Below are 20,586 nucleotides of genomic sequence, written 5' to 3' on the forward strand. Positions count from 1 at the left end.
GTGGTTTGTATTACCCCTATATAGTTTATCCTCTGAATCCCCTTCTTTCTTTTTTCACTACTAATTTATACTCTCATTTCTCCAACACATAGAATTATAGTCATAAGAGAAAGAGTTCATCATCTAAGGTTTCAAGTTAGATATCTAAAATATTGTTATGAAATTAATTGTATTATGTTTAAACCATAATACAATTAATTTCATAACAATTTAAACCATAATACAATTAATTCATATTAAAAGTCGACGCAACGTTGACTTGATTTAAGTTTTAGTTGACTTTAGCTTAGGTTAGATTTAATCAAAGTCATGAGAATTTATATTATAATCTTTGGAAGCCAAAAACAAAAGAAAATTAAAAGAAGTTTTGCTCAATGTTTACTCAACACATTTACTCAAAATTTTGCTTCTCATAGATTTATTCAAGCAGGAAAGTATTGTGTTATTGCATTCTTTTCTCTCAGGTTCTTGATATTGTATTATTATTATTATTATTATTTTACTTAAGGTTTTGTATTTTTTAAAGTTTTCGCTAGTTGTTTGACAAACAATGGTGGAGCCGCGAAGGCCTTTGCTTGACAAAAATCCTGGATCTTCCACTGGAAGTATGTAAGTTGGCTCAAAGGGGGAGAGAAAGAGAAAAGGAGAAGAAAGAAGAAAGGGAAGAAGAAGGAAAGAGAAGAAGAAAGGAGAAAGAGAAGTGTCGGCGGATGAAGAAGAAGAAGTTGGGTTTCTAGAATTGAAATAATTTATATGCAAAATTGTAAATTATTGTACCCTCTCATAATTGAAAAACTTACACCTATGTTCTTTTGAGCTTGTGGAGGCTCGCAAGCCTCTCGAGCCAAGTACTGGGTGGCTTGAGCTTGCCTCGAATGGGCACCTGAGTCACTTGAGCTTGAGCTCAGCTTGGCTAGGCTACACCCCTAGTTATTTATAAACAACGATGAAACAAAAAGTCGATGAATGAAAATTTCATAAATATAGACAGAAATGGAAACTGTCAAAAGAAAAAATAAGTAAAATTAAAAGGAGCTTTGTGGAAAAAGAGATGATAATCATAAAAGGACCCATTTGCTGAAAGATAAAAAGATACTACTACTACTTGAAAGAAAGTAAATCAAATCTTCACCCCACATAATCGCATTTATTATCATACAAGATCTCCAAAGTAACATGTGATTTGCCTCCTCTTTCCCAACAATTTCACCCTTTATCAATCGATTTTCTGCCACCGTCTTCTGACGGAACCCAATATAACACCGTTAATTGAGTGATCAAACAACCGACGAGTCTCCGTCGTTGACCAATGGTCGGATTTTAATTATTTAGGCCATGTACAGAATACGCTTGCATATGCTAGCTAGGACATGGACATGTTGCATGTTCACTATTTCTCCAATTATTGACCTGCACGAGCCTAAATCAAATCAAAATATTATGAGTAATACTACGCTCATAACTTCTTCTCACAAACTTTTTCTGATAATCTCGACATGACAGCTCGTGATTGGTCAACTTGCAAATAGATCCCACATGTTTGTTATAGGTCCTACCTGCCAATTTGTTAACTAACCAATCGCGAATTGTCACATCAGGATTGTGAGACAAAGTCTGTGAAAAGAGGTTGTAAATATAGCATTTTTTAAATATTAAATTCTATTTTAGAGGCACAAAATGGCCTCTATTTAAAAAAAAAAAAAAAAAAAAAAACCCATTTAATAAAATTAAAAAAGCTTTTTATATACTAAAATATTGTGTAATACTTCAATTAATTGTTTGTTTCTGCTTTATTTTGTTAATTGGATGGAAGCTGGTGATATGTGCGGTCTGAGGAATAAGCTAAAGGCTTATTTGTTGGTGAGTGGACCTAAGTTGACAGGAGCCCAATGGTGCAGTGAATTTGTGAAGTGAAGTACGTTGGGTTGAAGAGGAAATCGATTATAAATAAGGGACAGAGCGATCAGTCAGATTCCCCCACCACCACTACCTCTCATTTCCCTCACTTTCCTCCTTCTTCTTCTTCTTCTATCCACTCTTTCTCAAAAGAGTGGAGAGAAGGAATTTTAATTTAATTCTTGGTTTTATACGTTTTGTTCCCTCCACCATCGCTGTCTTCTTCTTTCTTCTTTGTTTGACCCCTTCAATTTTGTTTGTTTAACCATTCTTATTCAACATTAATTCTTCATTTTACGTCCAACAAAACAAGTTGCAAGGAAACTTGTCATGGCTTTTTTCACTCACCATTACCATTCTTTTGCTCAGCTAGTCATCCCGAGCTTCATTCTTCTGTTCGTTTCAAAAGGTTAATATACAAAAAATGAAAGCTTTTATGTTAATTTTAGTACTATATATTCAATTGAACTTTAATTCATATCTTATAATTAAATTAACTTGCAGGTGTTGAAGCTAACAAATTCACATTCATCAACAAATGCGATTACACAGTGTGGCCAGGGATTCTGGGCGCTCCAAAACTAGACAGCACAGGCTTTGAACTCCCCAAAGGTACTTCTCGTTCTTTCCAAGCACCAACAGGTTGGTCAGGGCGTTTCTGGGGCAGAACTGGCTGTAATTTTGACGGCTCAGGCCATGGCACCTGTGCCACAGCCGACTGTGGCTCTGGCCAAGTAGAATGCAACGGAGCTGGAGCTACCCCACCGGCTACCTTAGCCGAGTTCACACTTGGCTCTGGCTCTCAAGACTTCTATGACGTGAGTCTTGTTGATGGTTATAACGTACCCATGATTGTTGAGGGGAATGGAGGATCAGGTGCATGCGCCGCCACTGGATGTGTTACAGACTTGAACCGAAGCTGTCCAAATGAACTGAGAACGGAGGGGGGAACCGCTTGTAGAAGTGCTTGTGAAGCGTTTGGAAACCCAGAATACTGTTGCAGCGGCGCGTATAATTCACCAGCCACCTGTAAACCCTCTATGTACTCAATTGTTTTCAAGACCGCGTGTCCCAAATCTTATAGCTATGCATATGATGATGCCACGAGTACCTTTACGTGTAGCGGTGCGGATTATACCATTACATTTTGTCCTACTTCTCCAAGGTATTTTGGGATGTTTCTATAAAGCGTTTAAGCCTTTACAGGTTCATTAGGTTCATGATTTGATATAAATTGGAAGCATATGATCTGTGAAGATGCAATTATAAAGACATTTATGTGGAACTGATTCTTTTGTACAGCTTAAAGTCAGCAAGTAATTCACCTCCAAAGGGAACAGGAACAACAGATGAACCAGAAACAGGATCAGGACCTGTTGAGGCAGCTTCATTTGCAAGTTCATGGTTGGCAAATTTGGCCATTGGAGACTCAACAAGAGTCCACCCCCCTTGTTCTTCTCTTCAATATGGTTTAGTTGTGGCCATTTCTCTCATTATCTCATCTCACATGTGATTTGGAGAGCAGAGGAAAAGCACCGACTTTGATTTTGCCTAGCTAGGGAAAAAAAAAAATGACAAAATCCAGATAGTAAACAACCCACTTCCAAATCCAGAATATTTTAATGTTAAATACTTTTATTATTAGCATTAATATGTAAAGCAAAGCAATGGTTTCTTTTTAGTAATAGAAGGTGTTTTATTTTTTCCATTTCACTTTGCTTTATGCTTTCATTTATATGGTTCTCTAGCATTCTAGTTAAAGCAAAAGATTCATTAAGAGAAAGTAATCTAAACAACCAACAGCACTTTGAGACTTGTGTCTTCTTTTCTTTATTTCTATGATTAGTTAAAAGAACAAAAGTGTATGCATAAGTTTGGTGGATTTATGGGTTGCTACGGCGTGCGGAAGAAGAAAGCAAAGATGAAATCTGGAATCGTAAGATGAATGTATAAAGGAAAAATATTGAAGTGAAATTTATTGTGTGAGATTTTTCCATCGTTGAATTTAGAAGCCAAGACCTGATTTTCTTTGCTTCTAAATTCCAACAGCTATAGACAGTTAATAGTTGAAACTTTATGAAGATATTTTAACTGTGAGTTAGAATTTTTTATATGATGTAAGGGCGCACTCTTGGATATTAAATTGACAAAACAATCATAACCAGATGAATGACACTTGAAAAAAGCATTTCATAAGATAAGATTATTAAGTGAAAGATTTGAGAAATGATGAAAAACAACATCATTATTTAAGTCAAATCATAATTCATATACCCTCCAACCATCCGTCCATCCCCCTCTAACAAGAGGATCATTTTCAGACCCAAATTATTTTTCTCATAGTTAGTGCAAAAACTACCATCAATATTTCTTCTGGTTCAAGTGAGTAGTATACAAGCAAACTGTGATTATCCCTTGGTATGCAAGGTTTGCGGTTGAAACTTGAATGGTGTGTTCGGTAAAGTCAGTACAGGAATTTGTCCTTTATTGTATTGCGATAAACGACAATACATAAACACAATAATTAAAAGATAGGTTGATTAAGAAGTGGTGGAATGTCACAGTAGAAGGATGATAGGACAATATGAGGTGGGTGGGTGGGTTCCAAATATTTGATATGATGGTAATGTTATTGAGATGGCAGAGCAGTGGGTCGGAGTCGGAGTCGGAGTCGGAGTATAGCTGTTGGTGATGGAAATAAAAGGTAAAGAAGCCAATAGAATTATGATCCGAGTATAGCCGTCTACAGGACTATGATGTTCAAGAAGGTGAAGGGTTGGAGGAGTTGATTCTTCAACTTGTGTGTGTGGGGTAACAACCGTGACTGCATAAGGAAGGAAACAAACCAACTTTTTCTACAAGATAAGAAGAAGACGGCTGCAGTCTATTCATTCCTTTGATGCTTCTCCTTTCAGCTTTCTCAAAACCTTACAGCGTCACAAAAGTTTTTACTCCAATAAGGAACAATTCTTAAAGGAAAACCGAATATGACTCAAAGCTTTTGTCAACAATGGTAGGGTAAGCTACAGAAAGCTGGTTTGAAAGAGGTTAATATTATTATTAGAGTAATACTACATCAACAAATTTCTCTTACAACGTAACTCACAATTGGTCAGTTTATAATTAATTAATAGGACTCATGCGAGACCCGTGTGGGATCTGTTGTGAACTGACTAATTACGAGCTACCACGTTAGGGTTGTAAGAGAGAGTTATTGGTGTAATATTGTTGGTGTAATTAAGTGTGGTACCCTTTTTTTTTAATGACCGGAGGCGTCCAAACTAGTTTACGCACAGTCTCTCAAGACTTTGGAACTATTAGCCGGGTAAGAGCCCCAGTAGCCAACCCTATTATCTGGGTCAAAGCTTTTGTCAACAGTGGTAGGGTAAGCTATAGAAAGTTGGTGCGAAAGAGGTTAACATTATTATTAAAGTAATATTATATCAACAACCTTCTCTCACAACCCTGATGTGGTAGCTCGCAATTGGTTAGCTTGCAATTAATTAGTGAGACTCATGCGGGACTTATGTGGTACTCGTTGTGAACTGACCAATTACGAGCTACCACGTCAGGGTTGTGAGAAAAAGTTTGTAAGAGAAGATTATTAGTATAGTATTGTCAGTGTAATTAAGTGTGGTACCTTTTTTTTTTTTTTTTTTTTATGATCGAAGGCGTCCAAACCAGTTTACGCACACCTCAACTAATCCCTAAAGACTTTGGAACTATTAGCCGGATAAAAACTCCAGTAGCCATCTCTATTATCTGGGTCATACTTATTTAATTATTCTAATATCTGGGCCATGATTTATTAGATTGATTCAGATTAAAGTATATAGTGCGAATCTAAATTAATTTAACAACGGTTTACCCTACTAACATGATTAACGGATAAGATGACAAATCTCTTTTGACTAAACAAATATATAATTGTGGAATGTGGATTGATTTGATTTAGCTAAATCATTTGATTAGGGAAATTTGTCCATGAAAGTTAGGCAATAGGCAGTTCATAGTGTGAAATAATCAATGAGATTAGCAGTGTTATTCACACGATTAGTTAACTAAAAACGTTTTTTTTATGGTACTGGACAAGTGTTTCATCAAGATATGCTACAACTTTCTTTTGTATCAAAGTTATCAAGCAGAAATACTTCCTCTAAAAGTACTTCAAATTTTCAAAACACAATTGGGACAAAAAAAATGTGTGTTTGGTTTACTATTTTCTACCATATTTTCAAAATAACTGTTTATTTCATTATTCAGAAAATATTATTATATTTTATTCAATACTTTTAGACTTCCTAAATTTGTTAATTTAACTAAACACCCTCCAAAAAAAGTTTAAAAATTAACAAAAACACCCCCACCCACCCACATTTACCAGATTCTGGCCACCACCGTCAGAAGGTGGTCAGAATCTGATGTAATGACATACTACCAGTTGGATCTTGCCGGTAGTGCATTGATTTATCATTTTTCGGCCAGATCCATCGTGGATCTGGCCAGAAAAGGCCAGATCTTTGGCCAGATATGACCGTAGATCTGGTCGTAAATCTAGTATTTTCTAGCCAGATCCACTACGGATATGGCTGGAAGGCTAGTCATGCGTCGATACAACGACTCCGACCACCCTACGACGGTAGTGGCCTGCTGCCGGTATTTAATGGGTGGGTGAGGGTGTTTTTGTAATTTTTAATGTTTTTATTACAAGGATGTTTAGAAATTAACAAATCTAGGGGGGTGTTTTTGTTAATTTTTAAATTCTATCTCATTATTCTCACCAAACTCTAAAAATATCAAAAATACTATCCAAAATACTAAAACAAACACACCCGAAGTAATAAGTCCAGCTTTTATTATAATCAAATACAGATTGCACACAAGATCCAGGAGGGTCCGGCTGTAACAAAATAAAAATCTGGGTTCTACTATGCTAATATTTGTTATTAGAGAATACCAGTCCTTAAATCGTGGCTAAGAGAAGTAACTTTACGTTAATGGTGAACAGAATCTAAGGATGGCCACTGGAGGTGGAGGATAACTTTACTTCCTGTTAAGTGTAATTGTGCCTGATAAAATATCTGTTCTCAAACTTTGTCAAAGATAACAATAATAATTAGATTATCGTTTAGGCATATTCTCATTTTTTAATGCTTTTGAAACACAGAGCATCGTTCCTTTTTGTTTTGAAGTTGCTTTTCCCCAAAAGATTGAGAGAGACAATTTTAGGTTATAAAATTACCAAGAATAAGTTCGAGGTGGGATACTCTGCTAATTACCTATAGGATTAGCCGAGGAATGCATAAATAGGCCCAAACACCTTGTTTAAAAAAAAAAAAAAAAAAGTCCGAGGCATGTTCGATTTTTCCATTGGCAAATTCATAAAACAACCAAGATATAACCATTGTTTTAAAACTCAGACCAAAGGGCAACTCGTTTTGCTGCCCGGGTCACGGATCAATCGGTTGGACCGATGACGTCAGCGATAATTTTATTTTTAAAACATTACATATTAATCCCTTAAATTTTAATATATTATAAAAATTCCCCTAAAAAAGTTCGAATTAGTCCCCAAAATTTTTATTTATTATCAATTAATCCTTAAACTTTTGACATATCTCTAAAACACCCCTACAAAATTACATTAACCCTTATAATTTTAAAATATTACAAAAATCCCCTAAGACCTGAATCGGACCAAAAAAGTTATCAAGTTTCAGTTCGACCAATCGATCCGGTCCAGTTTTTTAAAACAGAGGATATAACCACTGAGCTTGTGGTCAAATGACAAGACCTTAGTCATTTAAATAGATTACCCATAGATCTTATGATCGAGTTCTCACAATGACCACCAATCACATTAGTGATTTAACTGATTTATTGGATTTGTAAAGTATTTAATGAGTCTAAGGGATTAAACCCTGTTATTAAAAAATAAAAATAAAAAAATAACCAAGATATAGTTTGTCGTAACATGTTTTAAGTCTAATCCTAAATTTTTTCATCTTTAACGTGATATTATTTTATCATCTATTACATCATCCAATCATTTAAATGTTGTTGCTATATAAAAAAGGCACATTATTCTGATTTTTGCAATAGACCAATAGTATTTAAAAGCCAAAAAAATCGTCACACTGACCAATAAATAATAGTTTAAATGATCCACACATCAAACACAGCATCAAATAGCTTTTGACGTTATTCTACAGCATTCTTAAAGTGAAGGGTCTCTGATTACCCCATTGAAGGCTACACCTTAAAGCTTTACAATGCAAAGATAAGGATTCTTCCATCAAAAAGTTCCAGAGAACCCAACCATATTAACCCTAAAAACAAAACCACAATAAAATTGATCAATAAAAAACAACATCCACTTTGCAAACCATGAATCTGTAGGACCTACTACGGGACCCTTTTATGTAGAAATAGTGTCTTTACAATTGGATTTCCACCCACTCATGCCCTCCAATTCACTTAGGTCAACTAAATATGAAGTTTCCCTAAGAAGTGCTTCTAAGCCTGAACTATGAGCAGAAAATAATGAGGACTAGGTTCAAAGTGTTCATAGTGTAATTCTGACCAATAATGGGAAGCAATGATCTTTACTGTAGTTAGGCCAGGATTCATCTCCGTTTATGAACATCTGATGACACTTCCAAACTTCTTCGTTGTAATTCTCTGTTATGCTAAAACGCAACCCAGCTTCTTCAATTTCTTCTAAAAACTTAACCAGCGAGTCACCTCTTTTAGGGCTGAAAAAAATAGCTTCTGAGAGTCCCATATTTTTCAACAAGAGTTTTACTACTCGAGCAAGATCTTTATGGAATTCTTTAAAGAAAGTGCTGTCAAAATGACATGTCAAGAACATCAAAGTGGATAGATTTATCTAAGAAGTCAGAAAGTAACATTAGTGTTTGCTTACATGTGTATATGCATTCATGCATTGCATACTACATGCTCGTACATTTTGTCGATTAGTGTAGAAAATTAAGATATCTAAGAATCCCAAGGCCATTAAAAATTGTAATTGACAAACAAGCGTTACCCACTAAACACTTGACAACTCAATTATAGAAGTTAAATAAAATAAAAAGTGAGGTAATGAACAATAGCAGATGAAAAAAGAAGCTTATTAAAAAAACAAAAACAAAAAAAAGTTCATGTGCATCCGTTCACGCAACAAGCATTATGTAATAGGCAAGAAGCAATTTTTCAACAAGTGAAAAGAACTTAGACATATTGACGTCTCAATGTCATTAGAAATTAAATCAAAAACGTTACTTTACTTGCCTAATCACCCTCACAAGCTCAAATTGACAAAAGTGATTGATATAAAAGAATGAGGTATCATACGGGATGGATACAAGGATGTGGAATATTATGTATGCCTGAAGTTTGGACCCATATGACTAGCACCCCGCAACAAAAAGTCATCCAATCCCGTCATTATCCCAAGTAAAAAAAGATAATATCATTGGCCAATATAAAGCAGTTTGCACATAATTTACAGTAACTGAGGTAGATGATCACATAAGTTTGAATCCATATGTGAAGATTCTCTTTGCTTTATACAGAAATGAAAAAGGTGGAGAATGATGCATATTGCGATAAGATGGACAGCATATAAAAGAATAGTGATTACCAGTCACTTGCAACAATTACATCAAAAGAGTTGAATAAATCTGAAAGATCTTCCTGGTTCCAGTGCAGTGTCATAGACTTCACTCGTGTGCCACCAAATACTCCAGAATTAGAATCTATGTTAAGCTGAATATCTGGACGTTAAGGTGCACTCTAACACCAATCAAAATAAATAAGTAGTAAAAACAAAAAGGAGGGAGTTTCTTTTATAACAGCCAGTATAGAACAAGGAAACCATGAGCTTTCAGTGTGACCCAGGCAACCTACTATCAAAATTATGGCAGGGGGAAAATTATCAACCGAGAATTACTGAAAACTGGCACTTCCAGCAACATAATTAACGGAATAGCACAGGCTAAAAGCAAAATCAATGACAAGACTGGGTGATGATTCACCTACCAACTAATTACATCTCAAAATGAACACAAACTGGAAAACACTTGACAATGTCAGAATATCTAATGTCCTGAAATTTTTACAATTTCCAGCACTAAAACTTAATCCTTGGCTTGCCAAACAATCTTGTGTTAAGCAATTTAAAGCTCAAGAGTTACCTGAGGAATAATTACCATATAATAAAAATCTAGATTAGCATATATTATGTCATGAACAATTTCAAGTGTTTAGATTGACTTGCAAATGGGTTGCATACCATACTACATCCTGTTTCAGCTAATTAATAGGCCAATGCAGTCTAGGCCAACCCAAATTGTAGGTGTTCATAGCTTACTAGGATGCCCTTAGCTTTGCATCCCTCAGATCATTACTAAGGAAGACCCAATAGTAGTCCAACAAAACTAGGTATAGTTCTGTTCACAGAGTGTGGTTGATCTAACTTTTAAAGGCATCAAATCTAAAGTTTGAGGGACAAAATTCAAGCAAAATGCCTAAGAAATCTAAATTTGTTGTGAATCTAGAAGTCTCAGAAGGATGATCATTATTTGTAAACAAGTGGCTTCATTTTTCACTTTAAAGCCACATAATTTTCTCATTGGATAAGAATTACAAGAATTAAGTTTCACACAATTCATACCAATTTAGAAATACATCAATGAATTAGAAAAACAATTAGCAAAGGGAAAAAGGTTGAAAATTCACAGTGTAATGTGCTTCGGTGTTACAGGAAGTAAAACCTAAACCTAAATTAAAAATAGTAAAAGTTTGTTCCATGATGCGTCACACAGAAACCACTTTTCTGCATTGTTAGAATAAAGTCACCTATCTAAAATAGCCAAAAATTGCTTTACAGGAGTCCTCACATATCTTACTAAACTAGCCAAAAATTGTTGTTCAGGAGTCCTTACATATCTTACAAAATTATCCTACCACAATTTCAACCAAGGGTCCTCGATTAATTTCAAAATGCTGCCTCAAAACTTGTCTAAAGTTAAAAAATAATAATAATAACAATAAATAAATAAAATAATTAATATGCCGCCATAGCAATGTGTATCAACTAGAGCACATACAAACCAAGACTTCAACTTACTTTTCTTTGGTTACAACAAGCTCATTTTACTGCATATATGACGAGAAAAGAAATTGGCAACATATTCTCTAACTAATCTGAAATCAACTCCCACAAAAGCTAATGGCTTGCATGACCAATTAAAAGGATACAATCAACTACCTGAGGATTCCCATCAGATATGACAACTTCTAATGCCTCCGTGGTTGCTGCAATAACTAGTCCAGCTAAGCCATAGCCTGATCCAAGCTCAATAACTCTTTTAGACCTGTAGAATTAAAAAAGTAGACAAACAATGTCTTAATAAAGAAAAGTTCTAGACAACTTTAGCCGTTAAAATACACAGATAAGCAAAAGGTCCCAAAGAGAAAGTAAACCTGAACATTTCTGCATTTGACAAGCGGAAAAAGGCAAGAACATCTTCTGATGGCCATAGACCTGCAAAGGAAAGAAAATATGAAAATAATACACACAAACACCATGATTAACAAAGAGAATAACCCAGTATACCAGCATCAGCAGAAATACTAAACAAACTGAAAACTATAATCTATTAAATCTGATAGAATAATCAAACAGCAACGTGTTGTATTCCAAGACTGAAACTATACTACGATGAAGGAAACCCATGTCTCACTTTCTCTTAGACAATAAACTCAAATCTTGATAGCTCAGGCGAAGAGAACTTACATACAATTCCAGTATTATCAATATTATATCTATTACAAATCTCAAAATCACCAAGGTCAGCATGGTTGTCCACTCTTTGGCTGCGTAAAAATTCAATCCAGAGAAACCATCACAATCAAAGACATAAATTTAACTTTGAAAAATAACAACATTCTACAAAAACCAAAAGCAACATTCGTTTGTGAACAGACAAACATATAATTAAAAAAACATTCCGTGTTCGATTTCACATAATGAACTTACGTGAGAAAGAGTTTGGGAGAGCCAGCGACAGGAAGTGTGTAACATACGCGTGAATCTCCAGAGGTGGAATCTTTGTCGAGTAATTGGCGGGGGATTAAGTTGAATCCGTGTGTTGTTCTCCGTGAAATACGGTTAAGAATCTCATCTGAGAAGATTACCGATAATTTTAAACTGGATTAAGAGGAATAATCGTAATTCCTAATTAACCACATTGAAAGGTTGGTTTTTGATGATCGGAGAGTACCAGAATTTTGCGGAGTAGGACGACAAAGAAGGGCTTGCCGAAGGATTTTCCATCTCAACGACGATGGTTTTGGAGTCGTCTGGGTGTTATCAGCTTCCATAACTCTCCTTCAAAGTTCAAACTACCAGTTGAACCGAATCACTGTTGGCTGAAACTCATAATTTCAATGGGCTTTGTTACGCAGCGAGTAAGATTATTGAAACGGATAAAATTTAGCTGACCGACCATCCCAAGTTTTGATTTGAAAAAATGCCATTGAAACTGTTTACCAATTTTTTTTTATTTAGAAAAGCTGACGTGGATTCATTAAATATATAAAATAGGTTAAAATGAAAAGATTAAAACATATAAGAACAAAATCATAATTAATGAAAGTTTTTAAAATTTAAAATTTATAAAAGAGCCCTAAATATTCAAATCGCTTAATCGAAACCAATTAAGGCAAAAATCGATATCTTCAATCCCTAAACGCATCTGTGCAATTTTCGACAATAACAGTCCACATTCTGGTAAATTTTCACACCCAAATTCAATCCTAAAGCTTCTTCCTTTCTTAAAACTATGGCTGACATTAACAATGAGGAGGAAAACCCAACGCCTCTTCGAATCGTAGAGTCCGGCTGTGCAAGTAGTTCAATGGCTGCTCCGGTGGATCCTCCGATCAGTGAAGGTGTTCCAGCAGCAGAGACGACGGCGGCACAATAAGAGAGAGAACAGGAGAAAACGGTTCTGAAGAGGAGGAGGAGGTTGGGCAGAATTCAAGCCAGGAAGAGGAGTCCGGCGAGAGTTCAGAGGAGGAGGAGGAGGCCGCCAAAGAGGAGGACGCCGTCGAAGAAAAGGTATTTGTACTTGCGGAGACCTAAGATCACTTAAGCGATCCTTTGTATCACTTAAGCGATCCTTTGTATCGCTTAAGCGATTGATGGCTTTTACTCTTGGTCGCTTAAGCTATTTTGGATTACTTAAGAGTAAAAGCGATGAATCGCTTAAACAATATAAAAGATCGCTTAAGCGATCTTAGATCTGGCAGATGTTGATTCTGCCTCGTACAAGATCTCTTAAGCGATCTGTAATCGCTTAAGCGATCTCTTCCGAGGCAGAACCAAATCTGCCTTGATCTATAATCTCTTAAGCGATTTCAGATCGCTTAAGAGATCTTGTATGAGGCAGAATCATCTGCCCATCGCTTAAGCGATTCTTTCGGAGTGTATTTTGTTTATATTTGATTTGGTTGAATTTTTTTGCTGATATTTTGTTTATATCGATTGTGCAGATTTTCCGGAGCGTAAACTATAGAGAGTACGGATTGGAGGTTGTAAGTGATACGGTAACATACTTCCCTGTGAGGGTGATAGTGAGGTCAAGTTGGGATGTTTTAACGAGAATAACGGGGATTGTAGGGATAGTGAGGAATGGTGAAAGGAGATTCAAAGAGACTTGTTTCAGTCATTTTTGAGATATGGACACAAAATGGAAATATACATTCTGGGGGTCGGGAGTGCATTATATGTTGCTGCACTCAATAAAAAGCAACAAAAAGCACGAAATGTGGTTCATGGTGGATGGAAAGCCAGTACGTTTCGGGATGATGGAATATGCGTTGGTGACTGGCTTAAGATGTGGGGAATTGCCAGGTGAGGTTGAGGAAAAAAGAATAACGGACAGTACGGGAGCCAAAAGGTTGGCTAACAAGGTTTTGGCGGGGAAGAAGTCTATTAAGGCATAGGAATTAGAGGACAGGTTAAAAGATGGTGAGTTTAACGATTCAGAGACGTTCAAACTGTGCTTGGTATTGTTCTTACATTCGATCCTAATGGCTAGTGACTCAACAAAAGCCATTGATATTGATTGGGTGAAGTTTGTAAGCAACTTGAACTTCTTTAATGCTTATCCTTGGTGACGGGTATCATTTAAGCGAACCATAGAGTCCCTGCAAGCAAAAGACCTGGCATTAAAGCACTCCCAATGGGCCCAGAAGAATAGACCGGCAACGTACAATTTGTTTGGCTTCCCATGGGCAATGCAGGTAAATATTAATAGCTTTTTGTTATATTTTTTTTAATATATATGTTTGAATTATGATATAGACTATTTTTTTAAAATGTAGGCTTGGATGTATGAGGCCATCCCTATCCTGGCTAAGGCAGGAGGGAGGATTAGGGCTTCGGTTGTGCAACAGACATTTCCTAGGATGTTGTGGTGGCACGACCAGAAGTGTACCCATTCAGATTATGAGCAAATAGAGATTGAAACTCAATCAGCTCGGGTAAGATTAAAGGATTAAGCTTGAACATGCATTTGCTTTAAAATGTCGATTAAATCTGATTGATTTTGTTTCTTATTACAGGGGGTTGTCCGTCCCTTCCTCACCACTACTAGGGGTGAAGCGCAACAGCACTATGTCACATCTTTCCGAGCACTGGAGGATCAAAGGGATGAAGGGATAGACCGCCTGACACCGGACCTATAAGGGATCACACATGTGAGGGCAGTTGCAGGGCCACTGCTTGAGAATGTGGTTGACGTCGAGGAGGATGAAGGCGCAATCGGTGGGAAGGGGGAGGAGGGGAGGGAGGAAGAGGTTCGTATGCCTCAGCAAACTGGTACAACAAGTACCGCTTTGTCGAGGTGTCAGGGTCGAGAGAGTGAGGTGGTTGACCTCATAAAGAGTTTGTTTGATAAGATGGAAGAGCAGTTGAAAAGGGAATCTTTAATCCGCAATGCTTGATGTGAATTTGCTTCTTTTCTTTATATTATTATTGTAGGCTTTAATTTGTCGGACGGAGACGTGAACTTCTTGATGTGATGTTGTTTACTTTGTCGAAACATGGATTGTTTCTCGTGTCACCTTGACCGAAGATGTGCTGGAATTTAGCAAGAAAAATGTATTAGAATTTTTATGTCGAGCGCATATAAGGATTAAGATAGTCCTATAAAAATGTTCATTTGGTATCATATCGGTAGAGATTAACAGAGTTAGAGAGGGATTTGAGGTGAGAAAAATATTGTGGGTGTTATCTTAAGCTCGTATTTTTCAGAAATTCTGATGAGAATTCTTCAGGTTTTGATGTAACTTTCTTTTAGTGAATGATATTCAATGGCTTCTCCTTTCCAGAGGATGTAGGAATAAATAAATCTTGATTAAGTATATAGAAACCAAATAGAACTCCTTAACCTTAACGGTACATAAGACTCTTTCCTAGTTTTAATCTGATTAGAAATCCTTGTTATCATCTTTCTATATTGAAGTCTATAAATATTCCTCTTCATCATCTCATATTTCCATCTTTAATTTTCTCTCCATGAATGTATCATTGAAAATGGATATGATAGGAACAGATAGTGATCACTTGAAATGGGAGATTTATGGACACAAGTAAAGAATCTTTGTATTTGAAGTTAAACGTCTGAGAACAGACACATGAATTTAGCACTATCTGATTGACCATTATAGGCACTATGATATACGCCAATCCTTCCAGAATCTGAGATATGTGTTCAGCCTATTGGATATGGTGTTTACTGCTTTTAGCCTTGACGTACAGATGTTCTGCCTACGACTACTCATTCGGATTGTTTGCCTTAGGATTTTCTATAGTATTTTGTAATATTAAAAAACTTAATGTGAAATAGAGAGTGAGAGAGAGTGTGTTATAATTGATCAAGTTCGATACTCAGTTAAAATCTCTGTTTAAATATTGAATATAAGCTTAATTAGAACGAACCAAAGTAAATCATTATGTACTGTCTTATTGTATATTTATTATGACGTGTTTGCTTTTCGGATTCAGCACAGCCGAGTTCTAGCAGTTCTCTGCATCAGATTGAATCACGAAATTTATGAAGAATTAATATACATAGTAATGCAACAGCATGCCATTGTTTGATGTAACATCTTAGAAATTTATATGAGATATATTTGTAGACGTTTCTGGTTGATACTGACTCCAAACATAAGGATATGTTTTTTTTAATGTAATCACAATATAATATATATATTTTTAAGTTATATTCATTAGAAAACAGTTTTTTTATTGCAACTTGACATTCCACTATTTTTAGAAATTTTTTAAAGAGTTGTGCAGGTGGTATCCTAACATTTCTCATTGAATAATATGTCATCCGGATAATATGATCATAAAAGTATAGTCTAAGATAATATACTTGCAGGCCATGAAAATTTATAACTGTGTTAAGAGGAAGGAGATGCAGCGAGAGGCCAAGATGAATGGTTGGTGGAGCAAGTAAAGCTGAGTTGTTTTTTGACGTCGCATTATATGGGTGCTTGAATTGCTTTTGACCTTTAGATTACCGCATAAAAGGGAATATTAGCCTTTTTATATATTGTTTTAAAATTGATAATCAAGCCGTTGTGAAATCGGAATGAAGTTTTTGCTTCAGGACTTGCTTAAACATGATTCGTCCTGGGGGAATACCAGCAGTATCAAGTCTCCTGTGATCTTAATAACCGCAATAAGTGGCTCCATTGTTACGGAAATAAGCTCGTGCATCTGATAAAAAGAAATGGATTATCTATACGTTGAAACAACGATTAGCAGTTTCAGGTAGACGATAATATTAATATATACAGTACAAGCATTACAAGAAATAAAATAGGCTTTAGACATGGTGATCGTTATCGCACATCAAACTGGAACTCAACTGAGTAAGAGTTCCATGGCCATCTCTATTAGCAGCCTCCTTTGATACCCTGAAACTACCAGTCGAGTAAGAAATCCAATGTAACCCTTATTAGAGGTTGAGATAAATCCAATTCATAATCTCTTGAGTAATACATTTGAAAGTTTTAATTGACTACTCGACTATCCAGTGATGATTATGACAATATTATAATTGCTAAAGGATTGTCATTAATTTGTTCTGGACAGGGTAAACTGTAAGGACGGCCACCAAAGAAGATAAACTGTAAAAGGACGGCCACAAAATGAAGATACTAATACTAAATTCACTTCGATTCCATTAAAGAATTATATAAAAAAACTCGTACGGAAGATAGGGCATCCACCAATGTAAATAATAAAGAAACTTTGCAACTGTCACCAAGCAAAATGCCACTAGGAATATATACGAAAGAAAAGAATATATATGAACTCATCATCTCTTCTCGATTGGCAATACTAGACGGACGGTTGCTAAACCTTCACATACTCAATTAATAATTCCCTCCCACACTTCTTTAGTATTGAAAATTTGAAATAAGAAAATCATATTAAAAAAACAAAACTTCAATACGCTAGCGCCGAGTCATAGTTTGTGTCTTCAAATCAAGCAACGTGACTGCTGATGTATAATGTCTCATTTGTATCCTCCCACATTCTCACCTGAAATTCGATTAAAGAATTCCCAGAATGGTGTTGCAGGCTAGTGTCTAAGCGAGTTGACCATTTGGGCCTTATTTTTGCCGTCCAAGTTTTGAGGCAAGCTGCCTGCAGCATCTCGAAACCTGCAGGACCCACTCAGTGGACCTAAGCGTTAGCCTGAGGCTAAATGAGCAAAATTCCCAAGCCCAAAAAAGTTAAAAAGGGCTAAGAGGAACTTTAAAGTTAACAATTAAGTAAATTTCTTCAGTGGTCACAAGTAATTTGGGTGAACTGAACTTAAGACATTTCAATAATACATCCAAAATTCCCATTGCGGCTGAAATTACGATGGTAGCACTGATGGAAGTGGGGGTTGAATGTCGAGAGCCGGCTACATTAGCAGCCCCGGGAATTGGCATTGGCGGACTTGACACTGCACCCACAAGTCAAAATCACCCGGAGACATTAGTAAGGACGGTGCTTGTATTATAAATGTTTTATTAAAACACATCATGAAAAATACTTTTTTTTAAAATGAAACGGGGAAGCAATATATAGAACGAAGGACTATAACACGTACCCCCTTTATAAAAACTCAACCCCAACCGACCCAAGAAAAAATCCTGGTTGGCTACAGTTTGTCAACTCTTACCAACAACCTGTCACACCCTCACAGCTGTATTTTGCCGCGTTTTGTTTACTTGGTGAAACTAAAATTTCAAACAAAATTGATTTGTAACATCCTAAACTATAATCTGTAAACAAAAATCGTGTGGATTTAGATTGGAAAATGAATTACCTTGTGCTTGGACTAGGACAGAAAGTGATAGCATAATCCGGCGGCGGCACAAGTGAAGGTACTTGTTCCATCATCGTAGGCGTAGCTGTAGCTTTAGGACACGCAGTTTTGAAAAACATGGAGTAAGAACTTGGCTTGCATGTATTGGTGTTGCATATGCTCCACTGCAGCATATTGAGGATCACCAAATGCTTCACATGGCTTTTACAGGCAACGGCCTCGCCATTCGCCGTTTCAGTAACCTTAAGCTCCGTCGGACATCCATTGTTCAAGTCCACAACACATCCAGATAGTACAGTTCCTCCACTTCCACCTTGGGGTGTAACCCGCATGGGAAGGTTATAGCCGTCAACAAGACTAATGTCGTAAAAATCGAGCCCGTCTGCACCGTTTAGAGTGAATTCAGCCAGGGTGGCAGGAGGGGCTGCTCCACTACCAGAGCATTCTGGAGTGCCAGAGCCACAGTCACCGGTTAGGCAAGTGAATTTGTTAGTTGTGGAGTCTTGGGTGCAGAAAGTGCGCCCCATAAACGTCCTGACCAAGAAGTAGGCACCGAGATTGAAGTTGACGGCCTGATTCCAGAGAGAAGCCTGTGGTGGGAATGTGTGGGGTTTCAGCTCAGAAAGTATCCCTGGCCAGACTGTGTAGCTGCACTTGTTTGTTATTGTAAACGTTGCTGAAATGTGCCTATACATCAATTAAAATTACTCAATACCAGCAACACTATACAACGAATAAAATTAATGATGCTTCTAGTAGTACCTGAAAGTAGCTGGAGAAGATATAGAGCAAATAAGATGATCGAAAACTGTATGCGTGCCATTTGAGTATTAGCAGATGAGGAAGGAGTTGGATTCTTGTTGCTCTCTGTTTTGTTAATGCGATTAGTTTTGGAGAGAGGAGGAGCTATAGATTCTTGTAATTGAAACATTAGTATTTAAAGAGTGGAGAAGTGAGGATCATGTGCGCCTGTGCGGAAACGTATAGCAAGTACGGTGGGGTGGGCCTTATTTATAGGATTTGTCGATTTGGACCCACCGCACAAGACTCCTCGTTCAGGTCGGAACTGTTGTTGGAGTCACGCAGGTAGACACACCCAAACCTATTAATTATAAAAAGAGGTAATTTCATATTTAATAAGGTATATTGAGTGGGGAGTCAGACGTATCTTAAATTCTATCATAATATTAAATTAAATCCAGTTTAATTGAGTGTTTGACTAAGAATAAAGAATTAGAGTCAATAACTACTTATCAATAGGCATGACCCTCGTACTTACTTATACTTTTCTTAAGTTTCTTAGGAGGGAAAGATAATCTCGCAAGTCGCACACATGGCAGACTATAAAAACCATATAATATGAATAATTAAGGTAACATTAAAATAGGCTTTTGGTGTTCTGCAAAAGGATATGACGCATTGGGATTCAGTATGCTCTGAATTTAAATCCCCAAGGGAGTACAACATTCTTTTGTCAAAGTTATCAAGCAGAAATGCTTCCTCTAAAAACTTCAAATTTTCAGACATTTTGATTAACAATTGGGACAAAAAAATGAAGTAATAAGTCCAGCTTCTATTATAATCAAATACAGATTGCACACAAGATCCAGGAGGGGGGGCTGTAACAAAATAAAAATCTGGGTTCTACTATGATAATAATGTTATTAGAGAATACCAGGCATTAAATCGTGCTAAGAGATGTAACTTTACGTTAAGGTGAACAGAATCTAACTGTGGCCACGGAGGTGGAGGATAACTTTACGTCAAAGATACAAATAATAATGTGCGTTTGACTTATTATTTCTGTCCATATTCCCAATCCTATCTCCAAATAATGTTTGAAACATTTTTCCAGAAATATACTATATTTTTTATTACTTTTAGATCCCATAAGGTTATTAATTTCATAAATACCTCCTAAAAAATTTAAAAATTAACAAAAATGCCCCAGTGACCACACTTGCTAGATTCCAGTAACCACGTCAGTGGTAGCTGGAATCTGCCACAACGGTGAATTACCGATCGGAACTGATCTGGCCATCAATGACGGCCAAAGATGGTCTTCTTTGGCCTTTTCTGGCTGTCACACCACATAGGGCATAGGATCTGGCCGGAAAAGGCCATAGCGACGCCATACCGGCCAGATCTGGCCGATAGTGTGGTTATGCAATTTTTCGGCTAGATTCCGACGGTGGTGACTGGAATTTGACACTGCAAGTGGTGGAGGTCTTTTTGTCATTTTACATATTTTTATATATTGGGATATTTATTAAATTAGCAA

At 36.5% G+C, this 20,586-nt stretch overlaps 2 protein-coding genes and 1 pseudogene across 2 annotated transcripts; 1 reads left to right on the forward strand and 2 right to left on the reverse strand.

Moving 5' to 3' along the window:
* The first annotated feature begins 2,226 nt into the window (after window positions 1–2,226).
* Window positions 2,227–3,409, forward strand: LOC116116567 (thaumatin-like protein 1). Its single transcript, XM_031402628.1, has 3 exons — window positions 2,227–2,305; window positions 2,401–3,061; window positions 3,199–3,409. The coding sequence occupies exons 1-3, from the start codon at window positions 2,227–2,229 to the stop codon at window positions 3,407–3,409; spliced, it is 951 nt and encodes a 316-aa protein (XP_031258488.1).
* A 4,810-nt stretch (window positions 3,410–8,219) lies between these two features.
* On the reverse strand, window positions 8,220–12,343 carry LOC116116568 (calmodulin-lysine N-methyltransferase). Its single transcript, XM_031402629.1, has 7 exons — window positions 12,186–12,343; window positions 11,942–12,086; window positions 11,699–11,778; window positions 11,386–11,446; window positions 11,161–11,276; window positions 9,542–9,674; window positions 8,220–8,741 (listed from the first exon to the last, which is right to left on the reverse strand). The coding sequence occupies exons 1-7, from the start codon at window positions 12,283–12,285 to the stop codon at window positions 8,462–8,464; spliced, it is 915 nt and encodes a 304-aa protein (XP_031258489.1). The 5' UTR covers window positions 12,286–12,343; the 3' UTR covers window positions 8,220–8,461.
* A 4,239-nt stretch (window positions 12,344–16,582) lies between these two features.
* On the reverse strand, window positions 16,583–19,236 carry LOC116116676 (annotated as a pseudogene).
* Between the last annotated feature and the right edge of the window lie 1,350 nt (window positions 19,237–20,586).

The sequence above is a fragment of the Pistacia vera genome, unplaced genomic scaffold (assembly GCF_008641045.1).
Source record: "Pistacia vera cultivar Batoury unplaced genomic scaffold, PisVer_v2 Contig78, whole genome shotgun sequence".
Classification (NCBI taxonomy): Eukaryota; Viridiplantae; Streptophyta; class Magnoliopsida; order Sapindales; family Anacardiaceae; genus Pistacia; species Pistacia vera.

What these genes read in the sequence shown, in the direction of transcription:
- LOC116116567 (XM_031402628.1), top strand. Translation starts at nt 2,227, where the DNA reads ATGGCTTTTTTCACTCACCATTACCATTCTTTTGCTCAGCTAGTCATC. An exon ending in TCTTCTGTTCGTTTCAAAAG is followed by an intron (nt 2,306 to 2,400) that starts GTTAATATACAA and finishes ATTAACTTGCAG; the next exon opens with GTGTTGAAGCTAACAAATTC. An exon ending in TTTTGTCCTACTTCTCCAAG is followed by an intron (nt 3,062 to 3,198) that starts GTATTTTGGGAT and finishes TCTTTTGTACAG; the next exon opens with CTTAAAGTCAGCAAGTAATT.
- LOC116116568 (XM_031402629.1), bottom strand. Translation starts at nt 12,285, where the DNA reads ATGGAAGCTGATAACACCCAGACGACTCCAAAACCATCGTCGTTGAGA. An exon ending in TCCTACTCCGCAAAATTCTG is followed by an intron (nt 12,087 to 12,185) that starts GTACTCTCCGAT and finishes TAATCTTCTCAG; the next exon opens with ATGAGATTCTTAACCGTATT. An exon ending in TCAAATGCAGAAATGTTCAG is followed by an intron (nt 11,277 to 11,385) that starts GTTTACTTTCTC and finishes TTAATTCTACAG; the next exon opens with GTCTAAAAGAGTTATTGAGC.